This window comes from Stigmatopora argus, chromosome 5 (genome assembly GCF_051989625.1).
Source record: "Stigmatopora argus isolate UIUO_Sarg chromosome 5, RoL_Sarg_1.0, whole genome shotgun sequence".
NCBI classification, from domain to species: domain Eukaryota; kingdom Metazoa; phylum Chordata; class Actinopteri; order Syngnathiformes; family Syngnathidae; genus Stigmatopora; species Stigmatopora argus.
In genome coordinates, this window is record NC_135391.1 from 1,616,337 (window position 1) to 1,633,683 (window position 17,347).

The 17,347-nt window shown below is 41.1% G+C and overlaps 1 protein-coding gene across 1 annotated transcript in view; it reads right to left on the reverse strand.

The window, feature by feature from the left end:
- The window catches only part of cfap299 (cilia and flagella associated protein 299), a 40,235-nt gene that overhangs the window by 12,748 nt on the left and 10,140 nt on the right, over positions 1-17,347 (reverse strand). Inside the window, exon 3 of the mRNA XM_077601220.1 lies at positions 16,606-16,696. Within this exon, the coding sequence (XP_077457346.1) occupies positions 16,606-16,696 (91 nt within the window). The remainder of the gene's footprint in view (positions 1-16,605; positions 16,697-17,347) is intronic.

The following is a 17,347-nucleotide window of genomic DNA, read 5'->3' on the forward strand; positions in this document are numbered from 1 at the left end:
CTACTCCAGTAAAAAAAAAAAAAAAAAAAAGTATGCACACCAACTCGGGAATAACAGGCGACTACGTCCTACGCCATTCGCCGCCGTATCTTTTTTTTTTCTTTTCTTTTTTTCTCCCCGCCTCCGACAATCATTCCGGCATTCCGCTGGCTTTTAAATTACCGGTGGGAAGCCGAATGCGAGCCGAGGGACCGAAATAGCCGCTCCGAGGAAAAGGGAAGGGAATTATGGCGGCGCTTTTTCGATGGATTTTCCCGTCTGGCGACGGGAACGTGGCTTTTTGCTTTGAACCTCTTTGTCTCGTATTTGGTCCAAATATTTCGGCCAAGGCCATTTCAAGTACATCGTTCAAGTCTACAGGATTATGGAAAACAAAGATGGCGGAACATACGTACGACGACGGCCGAGTTACATGATGACGTCTGCAAAAAAAAAAAAATATTTTCACCCTGCCGCGAGAGCGGTCGATACGACCAAATAGAAATTTGGCAAGCTTGTCCGACTGTGGCGCTTTTCTGGCTCCTTCCAATTTAGGACATGCGTGTGAAAAAGCGGGTGTGCCAGGCAGGTGTCGCCCTGCGGTTTGACGCCGGCGCAGCGCCCCCAACGCCGCTTGTTTGCACCATCTCGCCAGAAACGTTCGTCATCCCGAGAGGGTCGTACGTGGACGACGGGAGCGGTCGCAGGGTGACTGGACCTCGGTGGTTTTTCCTGGTTGGCCTAATTCACAATTTTAACCCCCATGTTCATGGTTTTAATAGGGAGTACAAATGTGTTACTTTGAAGGGAAAATCTTAAGAAAAATCACTGTAAGTGCTTTTTCTAAGATACTGTATCAATGGATTGCTAGATTGCACATTCCGAAAGAAAGTCATGTGACCAGTACAACCAGGAAATGTGTCCGTAGCGGTCAAGGTTGTCATCCCTATGTAAGATGCGATGCCAGAGCGAGCAATGGCAGGCACAAATTAGTGAGTTTTTGTCACATTTTATGCAAGATACGGTTTATTTTTTCTTAAATTTCATTCATAGACGTCAAGATACATTTTGTTTAGCGTTTTATCTGTTTATATTCTCGCTATTTTGAAATAAATGACCGTTTTGGCCGCATTGTCTTGCGTCATGGCGTCACGGTGTCATGGCGTCATGGCATCATGGCATTTCGTCCTTGTCACCTTGCAGTTTCGTGCATGTCAAGTCTAATTTGTGCGCATATAAGCCATACACTGGATTCAGTCATCATTTTTAGCGACAAATAGAGCATATGTGCAAGAAAATACGGTAATGAAATCGTACGATTATTTATGTAAGCGTTCACCTCTGCATAGTTGAAAGCGTCAACATAAGAAGGCAGGCGCCTCAATTGAAAACAACAGTTGAGGCGATCGTGTGATAAGAAACACCAAATAGAAAATGGGTTGGAAGGGGGAAGAAAATCGCCCAAAACTGGATTACCATACCATAGCTGCCAAATGTTAAAAATCACATTTCGTAGTGGCTAAAGAGAATTTTCAGATTTTGAGAGCCTTTTTGAGATCCTAGTGGCGCTTACAAGTACAAACCTAAAGCTCAATACGATCCAATGCTTTAAAAAAACAACTCTCAATCTCAACAATAACTACAACAATGTCGTGTTAGCATAAAATGCTAAACGTTGCTCTCTGTTTCCCGTTTATCATTTTTGGGGTGATGGTGCAGAAAGACCAAACTTGAAATGACATGTTTTTTAAGCTTGTCAGTCTCACCTCGTAGACAACACACTCATAAAGCCATCAGTGGCACTTACCCACAATGCAGCAGGGCACAAATTACAAGGTGGCATGCACACACACACACACACACATACGCACGCACACACACACGCACGCACACACACACGCACCGCAAGCAGTGCACTCCCTTCCTGTTGTTGCGGCAGCAGCAGATGTTTCAAGGCAGACAAATAGCCGCTAGGTTGTTAGCCGCACCGCTAACACTCACTAACCTAAATGTAGACGCATTCCGATCTGCCACCGAGACCTATTTTCGAGGGTGACGTGCCACCGAAAGCAGCGACCGAATGAGACTCATACCCAAAAAATCCGTCAAATTCCGGTTCTAGCCGGCGTTTCGCCGTCGATCTCTGACCTTCCGTCCCTCAGACGCGATGACCGGGTGTCAGACTCGGGTTGGTTGGCGGGCCGCTTTAACGTCAACTTGATTTGATGTGGGCCGGACCATTTTAAATATAATATTTAGATTTGTTTTAATACATGGATTAAAAGAACTGGATTAAAAGCCCTGAATATTCAGTTTTTTATAGATATAAAACAATTTTTATTTGAGCTTTTTTAAATATATTTTTAGATTTTACAAAATGATTTTGGAACTAAAAACAGAAAAAATGGATTAAAAAATGACAATTATTGATTTAAAAGGGGGAAAATCAGGAAATTTAATATACATCTATACTCTTCATTTGAATTTGATCCTAAAACAGAAAGTCGGCACTCATGATTGACTTTCTCGGGCCGCACAAAATGATGCGGCGGGCCAGATTCGGCCCCCGGGCCGCCACTTTGACACCTGTGACCTAGCGCGTTGGGCTAACGCGAAATGACGACACGGACGGAAGCTTTTTGGGAATTTGCCATCCGGCGGCCGAGGTGTCAAAACCTCCAAAAACGTGGACCTGGCGTAGGCGTACGGCAACAATTTGTTTGAGAACATGGAGGACAAACAGCGCAAAGGGCGCGATGGCTGCCAAGACCAGTAAAAGAATCCTCGCTGGAACTCAGGTGTGGAAAACAGAAGCAAAGAGAAAAGAGGGTGAAAAAAACAGCGGGGCTGATGGGAAGGAGTTGACCCACCACTGACCCGACCTTACTTCTGCACAAACACGGGACGACAAAGTTCAGAACAGAACAGAACTCGTTCCTCTTCTTCTTTGAGTGACTCGACACTTTTGGCCTTGCCTTGCCAGCCTCACAGCTATGGGGTCCGGGGTTCAAATCCAGGTCAGTCCACCTATGTGGAATTTGTATGTTCTCCCCGGGCCTGTGTGGGTTTTCTCCGGGTACTCCGGTTTCCTCACACATTCCAAAAATAAAAGTTTGGACACCCCTGATCTAGTTAGACCAGCTTTGAATCCAAATCTGCAATTTTGTTGGTCAAATAGCCAGGCTTTAAGATGATTGGCCAAGAGGTTCTAAGATGGGAGTTCACCTAAGCTAATTGGTATTGAATTCCAGGTCATGCTTTGGCTAATTTAGCATTGTTTTTGAAGGGAACTACACAGTCACCTCTAGAGCCAGCCATTGTTGAGGTCTTGGAATTTTTGGGTACAAAATCTTGCAGTGGAGGATGAGCAAAATTTTGAAAAGTCATCCAGGAACTAACTATGGTCGTCTCCAAGCTCTGGTACTATTGGTGTCTTTAAGACTCCAAGACTTTTGGTCCTGCAACCGTCTTTGATCCAAGACTTGATCCTTCCGTGTACGGATCCAAACGAGTGCTTTAATCCTACCGTGACCCAAAACAAATACGTCTTCAAAGACTGTGGGTTTGGCCAAATTACCAGGCTAAATATTTTGCAGATTATCCTGATGATGTTAAATTGAGCGAAACATCATTAACACATCAAAGTGGCTAATGTGACGCAGGCTAACGTTTTACACAGAAAGTATATTTATTCCAGAAGTCGCCTGTAGGGCAGTTGTGTAAAGAGCAGTTAAAGCATCTGACAAGTTTTTGGTGAACTCATCTTTACGTCATCTGACTTGCAAACAAAATGCTAGCGGGTTCGATTTCGTTAAGGAATTGGAAGATAAGGAAATATTTTTTTTGAGTTGAAAACTAAGAAAAAGCCTCTCGTCTATTGACAAAACCACTGATTGGGTAAATTACCATACAGTAAGAGACCGTTCAAAGACAAACAAACTACAACATGAAAAAATTCAGCTTCTGGATCAATGATGCTAAGTTACGGAATTTTAAAAGGCTAACTTTTTCTTTTTTAAGAAGAACTCTCGATCCAGAAATGAATGATTTAGTTGGTTTAGTTTAGTCTTGATTAAAATATACTATTTACTATGAATAAAATGTTTTGTTCTATCACTCTTGCTTTTATTCGATTGCTAAAGTGAGACCGCATTAAACTTATTTCCTACATACATACTACTGACATGCTTATATATAAAAATGATTTAATAAAAAAATGCACTAAAACAAAACATTTCCTTTACTAATTTAACTATTGAATACGATTTTTTATATTTTGTCATCCAGTGCCGAACTAATGTTAAAACAAAATAACTTCTTAGAATAAGCATAGCATTTCCTGACGGCTAACTCTAGCAATAGCAATTTAAGCCCCTCTATTACCACGGTAAAATTTAGCCCAGATCCTCATTTATTTAAATGTCAGTCCGCAACGCTAATTAAAGGTTAAGCGGTAGAAAGATAGAAGGAGGAGGCTTAAGATGAAATGCTTTGAAGGAGGACGGATTTAGGACTAGACCAGAACCAGAAGCCACCAACGACGGGACCGCTAGCCTGATAATCACTTCAGGATGTTTTTGGGGTCAGCGGCCATCCTTGAGTGACATTCACGGCCCAATCACAACGCTAGCAAAAAAGTGAGCACACTTTCTGAAAATGTTGAAATAATCAGTCATCAAAATACACAACATTATCATTTGAATAGCTGCGAGGTACCAAAACGTGTAAAAAAAACGAGAATATCTCATTTCTGCTAAAGGAATGGCAATTTCAAAATAAAAGCCCGGCGGCGCGGTGGCAAGAGAAAGTGCCAAAACAAAGGAAAAGCGTGAAAGAATGCTAAGTGTCCCTTTTGTGGACAAACGAGGAAATGTCAAACATACCAAAGCCAGCCATCCAAAATCAAGTCGAGTGTGGGCGGAGCCTCTAAACAAAAGCGGCGAGCTTCAGGTTAATTCTTTTGACCCGTCGCTATGGTGACGCACGCACCTGCGTTGACGGATGCTTTAGGTTTAGCGTTAGCGTTAGCCTTGGCCTTAGCGCTGCTATGCAGCAAACAAGTCGCAACAATGACAAACATTCACACTCGGACCACCAACACTTGGATGTCCAATCCCATAATTTATGAAATTACTATGAAAATCAGTTTTTTAATATTGATTATTACTATTATTTTGACGCATCTTTCTTATATATTGCCTTTTGATACGTTGCTTAAAAACAGTAGTTTTGGTGATATTAGAGTCAGTCAAAATCATTCTTACAGATTTTTTTCAAAGACACATGCGCAAGTACAGTAGGACTATGATCAAAGACACAGCTGTTTTTGATGAATAGAGTTTTTACTTTGATGGAAAAAACATCAACGACTGTTGGATTGTAAACTGAAAAAAACACTTATTACAGTCATTAAATTGAGATACAATAGTTTCATCGCAAGTGTCTTTGAGGTTTACAAGACACGGTTGATTTACAATTTTAATCTGTCATTTTGACATGAGCAAAAACATGTGATGTTCGTTATCTACCAAAACACATTAGCGTCAACTTCCATGTTAACCAAAAACATTAATTCATTTGAAGATTTGTTGGATGGAGACCAACACCCGGATATTTTCAGTTCTGCACACCCGTGGGCGGGGCCAGCTTTTTCCGTAACCCCGCTTTTTACGGCAAAGTAACGAGACTCGTCGGACTTGACGTCGCCGTCGGCTCGCCTCTTAGCTCCGACCGATGCCATTTTTGTGTTTATTTGGAGTAGCCGCTATTAGCGGCGTTTAGCCGAAAGGGCCCCCCTCTTCTGACGGGTTAAAACGTTACACGGCTGGGTGAGCTCCCTTCTTAACGAGGAGCTTAAGTCGCGGCGGAAACATTTGCGTAACGAGCTCTACGAGAGCGAAAACGAACTTGAGCTCGCCGCTGGCCGGGTTGTTTACCTTAGCGGGGAAGTGAAAGCGGCGGCCAATGACAAACATTTGCACATTTCAATGAGGGCTTGCAGCTGATGTCTGTGTGGAGGGGGGTCTTGGATATCCCCAAAAAAGGATAATTTCCCCAAATGTAACATGTTGAATTGTTGAATTTTTCGCATTTTCGGTTTGCGGAAAACTTGTTTATTTCTCTTTGATGTTTTCAAAGATGCGTGTCTTGGATTTTAGGGGGTAAATTGGAGACACATTTTTAGCAAAGTGCGCTTCACAATTTGGAGGTCAAGGTTTACAAAAGACTAGTGCCTTATTAAAAACTTGATCGTCTTTGATTTTTTAATTGGCAAAAATGGTCTTTGATGCCTATATTAAATTTGTTCAAGATTAATGCATTAGTATTTTTTCCCAGAAACGTGTTTAGGGTTCAGATGGTCTCCGATTTTTACCCCCCAAAATGCCAATTTTACAAAAATAACCCCTATTTTAATTTGACGAATCGCAAGCAAATCAATGAGCAAAGCTACAGATTCTTGCTCCAAACCCTTGAGTGACGTCCACTGATGGACGGCCGTAAAGTGAGCGTAAACAAGCACGCGGCGGCCATTAATGAGCGGCTTAAAATTCTTTAGGATTTGACCTGTCGGTGCAGTGTCAAGTGGTCCCACCTCTTGAACAAACACAAGATGGCCGCCTTGTAGCGTGACACAAAGCAGATTCCCCCGTCAGGCCGTCCGCCATCATTGTATGATTGCCAAGGATTCGGCTAATAAAATGTCAGGACGCGTGTTGGGGGGGGGGGGGGGGGGGGGGGTTGGGACCCAAATTACCCTCACAGTGGGTCTGCTTAATGTATCTTAGCGTTGCTCTTTGATGACTAACATGAACGAGGGTTTTAATCCCGATTGTACATAATGAGGGCCAAGGAATTTGCCATATTCACACTGTATATATATTTCAGGTTCAAAGCATCTCACGTGTCTTTGATGTTGACAGCAGTGCATTCGTTAGCTTGGATTATCAAAAACACGCATATCACATTCATTGAAGACTTTACCCAAAAACAATCTCAAACAGATTGTCATTTGCGACGCTATCAAAGACACATGCAAATAAAACCTAAATGGTAACGTTTTACAAGTATGTTCACATAATAGAATTATCTTCAACTAAAATTTAGATAATCTATTAATTAGGGAAAATATTCTCTCAACCGGGAGTGTCAGACTTGGGTTGGTTAGCAGGCCACTTTAAGGTCAACTTGATTTCACGTGGGCAGGACCATTTTAGATATAAGATTTCGATTTTTTTAATACATGGATTAAAAGAACTGGATTAAAAGCCTTGAATATTCATTTTTTTATAGATCTAAAACAATGTTTATTTTACCTTTTTTTAAATATATTTTTAGATTTTACAAAATGATTTTTGAACTAAAAGCACAGAAAAAAAATTGATTAAAAAATTACAATGATTGATTTAAAAGGGGGAAAATCAGGAAATTTAATATACATCTATACTCTTCATTTAAATTTGATCCTAACACAAAAAGTCAGCACTCATCATTTACTTTCCCGGGCCGCACAAAATGACACGGCGGGCCAGATTTTGCCCCCGGGCCGCCACTTTGACACATGTGCTCTAAACATTAAATTGCATTAACAGAACTCATCAGTTTGAAGAATAAAATCTGAAAAATATTTCAGAGGATTTAGTCGCCTATGTAAATCTTTTTCTAAACATCAAAGACACGTACGCGCCCAGCATTTTACAAGGCATATAGTACTTTTTATTTTATATTTTTATCTCATCCTATTTTGTCTCCCAGTCTTCAGACAATGTGACAATTACGGTGAGATAAAACTTGGGATTTGCAGTACAAACGGACATGGCGCTATCAAAGACACCAGATGGTGGCTGCGCCTATACGTCGCTGATAAACAAGATGGAAGCAGGCTGGCTTCAAGGTTTATCTGGACCGGCACGTGGCTTTTAGAAGGAAAATTGGCAGCTTTTTGCCGCGGGGAAACATCAAAGGCGAGCACGGCGTAGTGGTCCAAATATTCATGCAAATGTCCAAGATTGGAGCAAAGTGCAGGACTTCCTGTTTGAGGATTCTTGACAGGTCATGTTTGGAGCCATACATAAACAGCGCGTGAAAGCATCTGGATAAGCCGTGTTGACACAGCAAATAGGAATCGTTTTTGCGGTGTAATATAGTGTTTGTGTGAATAAATGGAGATAAAATGGATAAATATGGCGTTTTGGACAAAAACTAGCCTGTGGAAATGGGACTTGCCACCTTATTCTATTGTCTTTTTTGACTAAATAGTCTTCACATTGGGAAGTGTCACGTTTTTCTGGTCAAATATGTGAGCAAATATCATATTTTAATTGTAAATGTTTCGCTCACAGCAGGAAACGGCCCCGCGTGAGCATATTGCTGAGAATATGGTTTTCTAAGACAATGTTTTGGTGGTCTGATATCGGCTTTTGGACCACGTAAAGCATGGTCGCGTGACGTGGTATTGACAGACAAGATAAATAAGTGATGGATTGTTCTGTGGACAAACACAGGTGCGCGCTATTCCGCCCTTTTGGCAGCTCGTTAAAGTTTCATCACTTTCAACAGCTCGACTTCAAAGATAACCTATAAACTCAACGTGCCTTTGTCCTCAAACGCATGGCAAACAATGGCAGAGGCTAACGTGGCTAAGAAATGCTAACACGGGTATGAAAAAGCCAAGCGAAGCAAGGCCACACTTAGCAAGCATAGCATCTCGTAGGCGTTTCTATTGGCCATGTAAGCTAACCTGTAGGCTAAATCTTCCCTAAAAAGGCTAATTTTGACATGTTGCTAACAGTAGAACATAGATGAAACCGAATTATTCAAATTTTAGTAGAGAAAAAAACCTCTATCGATTGCTGTTGACAAAGAGAAACGTTTGGCGAAACTTATTTTTTGCTGTCACAATCGAGCTAATTTAATTACAACTCAAGTGGTCATTTGGTGGCCGACAGATATGAAATATAGATCATTTTACGCAATCTTTCAAAGTTAAAGATTTTGGCTATCTGGCATTAGAAAAACGGCCGCATTTTTTGTGTGCTTTCTATCCCATGTTAGCATATTTGCTAGCTGCGCTTCGAATCCCAATCCCCCTCACAATAGCGTTTCCATTGTGTAAGCTAACCTGTAGGCTAAAAAAGGCTAATTTTGACATGTCGCAAACAGTAGGTGAAACAGAGTTATTCAAATTTGTATCGATTGTTGCTGACAAAGAAATATTTGGTGAAACTTATTTTTTGCTATGTCACAATCGAGCTAATTTCATTACAACTTAAGCGGTCATTTGGTGACGACAGATATGAAATATAGATCATTTTACGTAGCAATCTTTCAAAGTGAAAGATTTTGGCTATCTGGCATTAGAAAAACGGCCGCATTTTTGTGTGCTGTGGTGAAACATATTTTTTGCTATGTCACAATCGAGCTAATTTCATTACAGCTTAAGCGGTCAGTTTCTGGCCGACAGATATTAAATATAGATGATTTTATGTAGCAAACCCCGTTCAAAGTGAAAGATTTGACATTAGAAAAATGGCCGCATTTAGTTTTTACTTCCTATCCCATGTTAGCATCCGCTAGCCGCGCTTTAGCCCGGCGTCCCTTCCGCGTGCCTGAGCGCGGACGTCGCTAAGGAAGTGGAATCCCATGAAGGAATCCATTTGGGGTGAAAACATTGACATCCAATCTGCCACCTGAGCCGCGGCTGATCCACTGTGGTGGACATATGGAGCGCATTCTTGGGAATCCTCTTTGTTTTATCACCCCACACACACCCACGCACACTCAAGTGTATTATTCCACCTGAGTAAATAGTGCACAGCATCGCAGGCTCTTACGCACACTCACGACTTACATGGCGTGACACCATGCGAATCACATTCGCACACTCAAAACACACATTTGGATGTAGACGCAAAGATGAGAAACATACACACGCTTTGATTTAGGTCTAAAAAAAAAGTGCATGCAAACACACCGGCGCTACCGATGGCGACTTCGCTGTCAGGTGAGCGGCGGTCGGTGCGCTAGTGCCGAAATGCCAAAATACCAGAGATTTGAGCTAATGGTTTAGCTTTCAGATTCCCGACGTTTTTGCTTGTCACCGTCGTGAACGGTAACATGTGGCCGCGAGGCAGGTGGTTTCGCTCCGTTGATAAATAAAGGACATTCCTTCTGTTAGTTTAGTTTAAAAAATAATAATAAAAAATTAAGTTATCTACTTAGTACACGGACACTTAATTAACCATGGCTGGCGTTTCGTTTAAAAACAATTGTTCCCAGTGAGTCTATGGCGAAGACAACATTTTCTGAACCGCTTATCCCACAGGTGTCAAAGTGGCGGCCCGGGGGCCAAATCTGGCCCGCTGCATCATTTTGTGCGGCCCGAGAAAGTAAATCATGAGTGCCGACTTTCTGTTTTAGATCAAATTAAAATGAAGATTATAGATGTATATTAAATCTCCTGATTTTCCCCCTTTTAAATCAATAATTGTAATTTGTAATCATTTTTTTTTGTGTTTTTAGTTCAAAAATCATTTTGTAAAATCTAAAAATATATTTAAAAAAAGCTAAAATAAACATTGTTTTAGATCTATAAAAAAACTGAATATTCAGGCCCTTTAATCCAGTTCATTTAATCCATTTATTTAAAAAAATCTAAATATTATATCTAAAATGGTCCGGCCCACATTAAATCGAGTTGACGTTAAAGCGGCCCGCGAACCAACCCGAGTCTGACATCCTTGGCTTATCCTCACAAGGGTCGCGGGGGGTGCTGGAGCCTATCCCAGTCCACAGGCGGAGGATACTATATTCAACAAATCACAAGGCACGAGGAGACAAACAACCAATCACTCATCGCTAGGAATAAGTTAGCATTCAATTAGCCTAGCTAGTTGTTTTTGGAACGTGGGAGGAAACCGGAGTACCCAGAGAAAACACACGCAGGCCCGGGAGGGAACATGCAAACTCCACACAGGTGGACCGACCTGGATTCGAACCCAAAAAAGCGGCACATTCATTTTAGCAATGCGCTAATCCTCCGCTATTAGAAAGTGAGTGTAAACTAAAGGAATGCTAAAGATAACAAGAGCGCAAATGATGATGGATGGCAGCGCCGGAGCCTCCAAGATTACTTCGCCGCGTGACCTTGACGCACGCCGGGCCAAAAGACGCATCGCAGGCAGTCCTCCGTTTTTCCCGAGGTCACCTGAACTTGCACGCCAGACGCACGTCAAGTCTGTGGAAATCACTCGATGGATTTCCACGGAAACACGCGATCCACAAACGCGGAACATAACCAAAATGCGACTGGGTCATTAAACGGTCAAACTGCAGCCATCTTGGCACCTGTGTTAACGGTCGTTACAGCCTGATAGCCAGCCAATCGCGGGGCACAATGAGACAAACACACAGTCACTCATACCAACCTGCAAAATTTGGGGCATTCAATCATTCTAACATGCATGTTTTTGGAATGTGGGAGGAAATCGGAGTACCCGGACAAAAACCACGCTGGCACAGGGGAGATAATGCAAACTTTATAAAGGCTGAGAAGTACCGTATTTACTCGCATATAAGCCGGCCCAGTGTATAAGCCGCACCCTTAAAATTGCCTTAAAATGGTTGAATTTTACAATTTCTCGCGTATAAGCCGCCCTTGATTCCAAATTATCACCTCCATATTCATTGTTTTAATAGGGAGTACAAATGTGTTACTTTGAAGGAAAAATCAATAAGAAAAATCATCGCACATGGTATTTCTGAGATACTGTATGAATCAAAATCACATGATTAGGGTCAATATCATAAGGAAGTTATGATATTGACCCTAATCAATATTCTGTACCTAAGATGCTTAGGTGAAAATGTGTTAAATAAAATCTAACACTGCCATTTTTGTAAACATCCAAGACAAATAAACTACATTTCTGCAAACCTAACCTGCGACAAATTGAATGATTTGACTTATTTTACTTTGAAATGACCGGTTTCACAGGAAAGCCACAACGGATATGCTAACTTGTCCAAAAAAATTCAAAATGTTTAACTTCATCTTGAATACATTTCCTCAATTTCCACCTTCTCTAACAATAAAAAAGCCAATAAACTTGCTTTAACTACATCCACAAGAATCCAATTTTATTCTCAAAGTCCTCTACACGCCAATTTCCATTTCCTGTACCGCAAACCAAATTTTTGACACGACCTCCCTTTTGATTTGTCGCTTAAAATTTCACTTGACGGACTCAAAGAATCGGACGTCCGAACCCATTCCTCCCCGAAACGACCGATTGGAGTCAAGGTCACCCGATAGCCCGGCACCTTTTTGCCTTTGAAATGGAGCCGGCCATTGTGGCGTTTTTAGCGCCCGTGGCGGCCACAAAGGAAGCACACAGCCGCGCGGTAACGCAATAGCGCTGGGAATTCCTCTTTAATTTCAATGCTACACTTGATCCGCCGGCCGCATGAGCGAGCAGCTTATTATCTATCGTGACAGGAGCTTATCAATACGCCAGCAGCCCCAACCCCAAAAGACAAACATTTCCTTTATGTGTGCCGCGTCCCCTCGGGGCGTAGGACGCCATGCGCGGGAACCGGCGGACAAATTCCTACACGGGAGATGGAAAAGTGCTCAAAAAGTTGGAGCGGATGAAACGAGTAAGAGTGCGGAAAAATCTAAAAGTCTTTATAAAAGAAGCAAATAGACATTTAAAAAAAAAAAATCCAGTTTGCCAGTTTCAATTATCCATTAGCAAATTAGCAATTTACAGTAATCCCCGAATATCGCGGTTAATGTAGAGCAAGGGTGTCAGACTCGGGTTGGTTCGCGAGCTGCTTTAACGTCAACTTGATTTCACATGGGCCGGACCATTTTAGATATAATATTTAGATTTTTTTTTTAATAAATGGATTAAAAGAACTGGATTAAAATCCCTGAATATTCCGTTTTTTTAAAGATCTAAAACAATGTTTATTTTAGCTTTTTTTTTAAATATATTTTTAGATTTTACAAAATGATTTTTGAACTAAAAACACAAAATGGATAAAAAATGATAATTGAAAAATTGCCAATTAGGGTCACCCCTATTTTAACTTTGATTTTTTTCTTCAGTGCTGAGTCCTAGTAGCAAGAGTGGCATCCGCTTACAAGTTTCAGCGTGGATTTTCACATTTATATGAACTTTTTTTTAAAATTACATTTTTTACAATATAATACCAGAAAAAAACGCTAAGTATTGAATTTGCGGCAAGCGAAGACGCCATTACTGTACATATATATGTATATATACTTTTTTTTCTTTTTTAAACAGCGGGTTTAGCCTTGGAATTCTACCATGCGTATTATTTAGCCCCGCCTCCTTGGTCACGGTCAAGCCGTTAGATTTCCCTCATCTTTTAAAAGCCCAAATATAAAAGGCTTCTTCTCATTCTGCCATTCGGGGTGATGGATGGCCAGCGCCTTAACGCGCTCACCGTTCCGATAGTCCGGGTTTATAGAAAAATCCGTCCGAATAATATCATTTGTTATGAAGACGGAGAGCGGCGTGAAAAATGGTGGAAAAAGTGAGCGTGTGTGTTTGGTAGCAGCCGACTGCTTTGCATTAGGCCGCCGGGGAAGGGATGAAGAGCTGGAATGCGTTAGCGGGAATGCGTTAGCGGGAATGCGTTAGCGGGAATGCGTTAGCGGGAACGCTACGAAGATAAGCAGCCCGGCCGGCGGCTCAAGTGCTTCCATAAGGCTCGCTGATGACATTTCCAGGGAGAATAACACAGCGCCGGTCAAGCAACACGGCACATAAAGAGCGTAAACATATACATTAGAGAGCTCACAGACCATTAAATACAATGGAAATGGGGACCTTTGTTTTTTTGCCAAGCTTGTCTGTGAAATTCCACTTTGTAAACTACTGTAAGGACTGACGTGAGCCTCTAGAGGGCGGCATTACAGGAATCCATCGATTAAGGCGGCTTCACCTATCGGAAATTCAGTACTTGGCGATTTTTTTCTCACGCTATTCTCATCTCATCTCATTTTCTGAACCGCTTTATCCTCATTAGGGTTGCAGGGGGTGCTGGAGGCTATCCTAGCTGACTCCGGGCCAGAGGCGAGGGACACACCCTGAATCGGTGGCCAGCCAATCGCAGGGCAAGGAGACGGACAACCAATCAATCCTCGCTAGGGGCAATTTAGAGGGTCCAATCACCTTAGCATGCATGTTTTTGGGATGTGGGAGGAAACCGGAGTACCCGGAGGAAACCCACGCAGGCCCGGGGAGAACATGCAAACTCCACACAGATGGACGTGACTGGATTTGAACCCAGAACCTCAGAGCTGTGAGGCCGACGTGCTAACCACTCGCTCCACCGCTATTAATTATTTAAAAAATATATATATATTTTTTTAAAGTTCATAAAAATGTGAAAATCCACACTGAAACTTGTAAGCGGGACCCACTTTTGCTACTAAGAGTCAGTACTGAAGAAAAACAAGTTATAATAAGGGGTGACCCTACCAATTTTTCAATGGTCACGGCCATGTTTGGTCTACATTAACCGCGATATTTGAGGGATTACTGTACATCAAAATATTGTCGAAGAATGCAATATATTAAATGAAATGAGTTACCGTATTTTCTTGAATATTAGCCGTCTCCGCATACAAGTCGCACCCTTAAAATTGCCTTAAAATCAAATTGTTTCTATTTTTCAGTAGTTAATTCTTGCAAAAAACACAAACAAGTTTTGATACATGTGTATTTAGTAGTTTGGTGAAAAGTGGGGTCGTAAACTATGCAATAGTTTTAGTATTTGGCAACTCTGGCTCATACAATATTTAAATTTGTATTGTTTTCTATTCAATGTAGGGAGTCTTTTCAATAAAATGCCAAATTGAAATAAAGTCATAACGAACGACGGCTCAAATAAACTTTGTAGCAATAGAAAAGATTGAAAATAACCCATACATAGAGTAAAAAAAATATCCCCAAAAAAACACCCACAAAAATGCATGTGACCTTGCGCAGCAGAAATAATCTCTCACTAAATAAACCAAAGATTTTCAAAACGTAATGTGTAAATCATCTGGCACTCTCTACTCCAAATGTTTACGGAATGATGGCTACGTCCCCAAAAGCACCGGGCGACCTCCAATCCAAAAGCCACCTCCAATGTCCCGCGGCTCGTCCTTGTCCCAACAGCGGCTTTTCTCTGTTTTTACTGGCCGTGTCCAACTATGCGGCTCCTCCGCCTCTCGCGCCCGACATTCCAGTCGGACGCGTCCGTCCCGGACATCCAGGGCCGTGGACCGCGAACGGCGGGCAGCGAGTGTTTCCTCGAACGGGAAGTGTGGCGTTTGCCAGCGTGGGCCGACGGCGCCTCCCTCTTGCCGGGCCCCGCTACAGTAATCCCTCGATTATCGCATCCTCACTTATTGCAGATTCCCCATTTTTTTCTGCTATTAATTATTTCAAAACATTTTTCTTTCTAAAGTTCATAAGAATGTGAAAATCCACGCTAAAACTCGCAAGCGGAAGCCACTCCTCTTTTCTGCGCTTGCGACTAGAACTCAGTATTGAAGAAAAAAAAATGAATTTTTATTTATTTAGTTATTTATTCAATTTTTTTAATTATTATTATTTTTTTAAGTTCATAAAAATGTGAAAATGCACGCTGATATTCGCAATCGGAAGCCACTCCCCTTTCCTGCGCTTGCGACTAAAAGTCAGCACTGAAAAAAATGGTATTTTTATTTATTTAGTTATTTATTATTTTTTTATATATATATATTTTTTTTAAGTTCATAAAAATGTGAAAATCCACGCTGAAATTCGCAAGCAGAAGCCACTCCCCTTTCCTGCGCTTGCGACTAAAAGTCAGCACTGAAAAAAATGGTATTTTTATTTATTTAGTTATTTATTAATTTATTTTTTTTTTTTTTAAGTTCATAAAAATGTAAAAATTCACGCTGAAATTCGCAAGCGGAAGCCACTCCCCTTTCCTGCGCTTGCGACTAAAAGTCAGCACTGAAAAAAATGGTATTTTTATTTATTTAGTTATTTATTAATTTATTTATTTATTATTATTTTTTTAAAGTTCATAAAAATCTAAAAATCCACGCTGAAACTCGCAAGCGGAAGCCACTCCCCTTTCCTGCGCTTGCAACTAAAACTCAGCACTGAAGAAAAAAAATATTTTTGTATTTTTACATATTTAGTTATTTATTATTATTTTTTATTTATCTTTATTTTTTTAAAGTTCATAAAAATGTGAAAATCCCCGCTAAAACTCGCAAGTGGAAGCCACTCCCCTTTCCTCTTTCTTGCGACTAGAAAAAAATCTGTATTTTAATTTATTTATTAGATTTTTTTTATTTTTTATTTAAAGTTCATAAAAATGTGAAGATCCACGCTGAAACTCGTAAGCGGAACCCACTTTTGCTACTAAGACTCAGCACTGAAGAAAAAAAAGTTATAATAGGGGTGACCCTACTTCGCAATTTTTCAATTGTTGCGGCCATGTCTGGTCTACACGCTAAGATGGCCTCGATTTATACATTTTACCCAGAACTATAACTCTCTTTTCCCAGGGTAAATAAACAAGTGGAATGAAGTCAACTCACATGTCACCCACCGTCATTTTTCCAGCGCGGTTGGCTTCCTCTCGCTCGGCGAGCGCCTTCAGGAAGTCGTCGCAGATGTCGTATCCCGAGCTCGCTATCGTCCTGTGAAAGTAGAACGGGCATTTGAGTACATTCGGTTCATGAATGTAACTGTTGTGATACGACTTTTAACATAATGGCGTCATAACATGCCATTCACTGTTTTTATTTAGTCGTTCGTTTTCAACACTTACCGTATTTTCTTGCATATTAGCCGCCTCCGCCTATAAGCCGTACCCTTAAAATGGTTGAATTTGACAATTTCTCGCGTATAAGCCGCCCCCTGATTCAGTTTTCACCTCCATATTCATGGTTTTAATAGGGAGTACAAATGTGTTACTTTGAAGGGAAAATCTTAAGAATAATCATCGCACGTGCTATTTCTGAGATACTATATGAATTGAAAGGATCGTCTGGTGAATTGCAAATTCAAAAGGGAGGTCAGGTGAGCAGTACAACCAGGAAGTGTGTCCGTAGCGGTCTAGTTTGTCATCCCTAGGTAAGATGGCGGCGCCCTGAGCGAGCAAAGGCAGGCACAAGCGAGTTTTTTGCAAGATACATTTTTTTTTCTTGAATTTCATTCAGACATCAAAATAAATTTAGTTAAGCATTTTATCTGTTTATCTTTTCTCTATTTTTAAATAAATGATCCTATCAGCCACATTGTCGGGCCTTATGGCGTTTTGTCTGTCACCGTGCAATTTCGTGCATGTC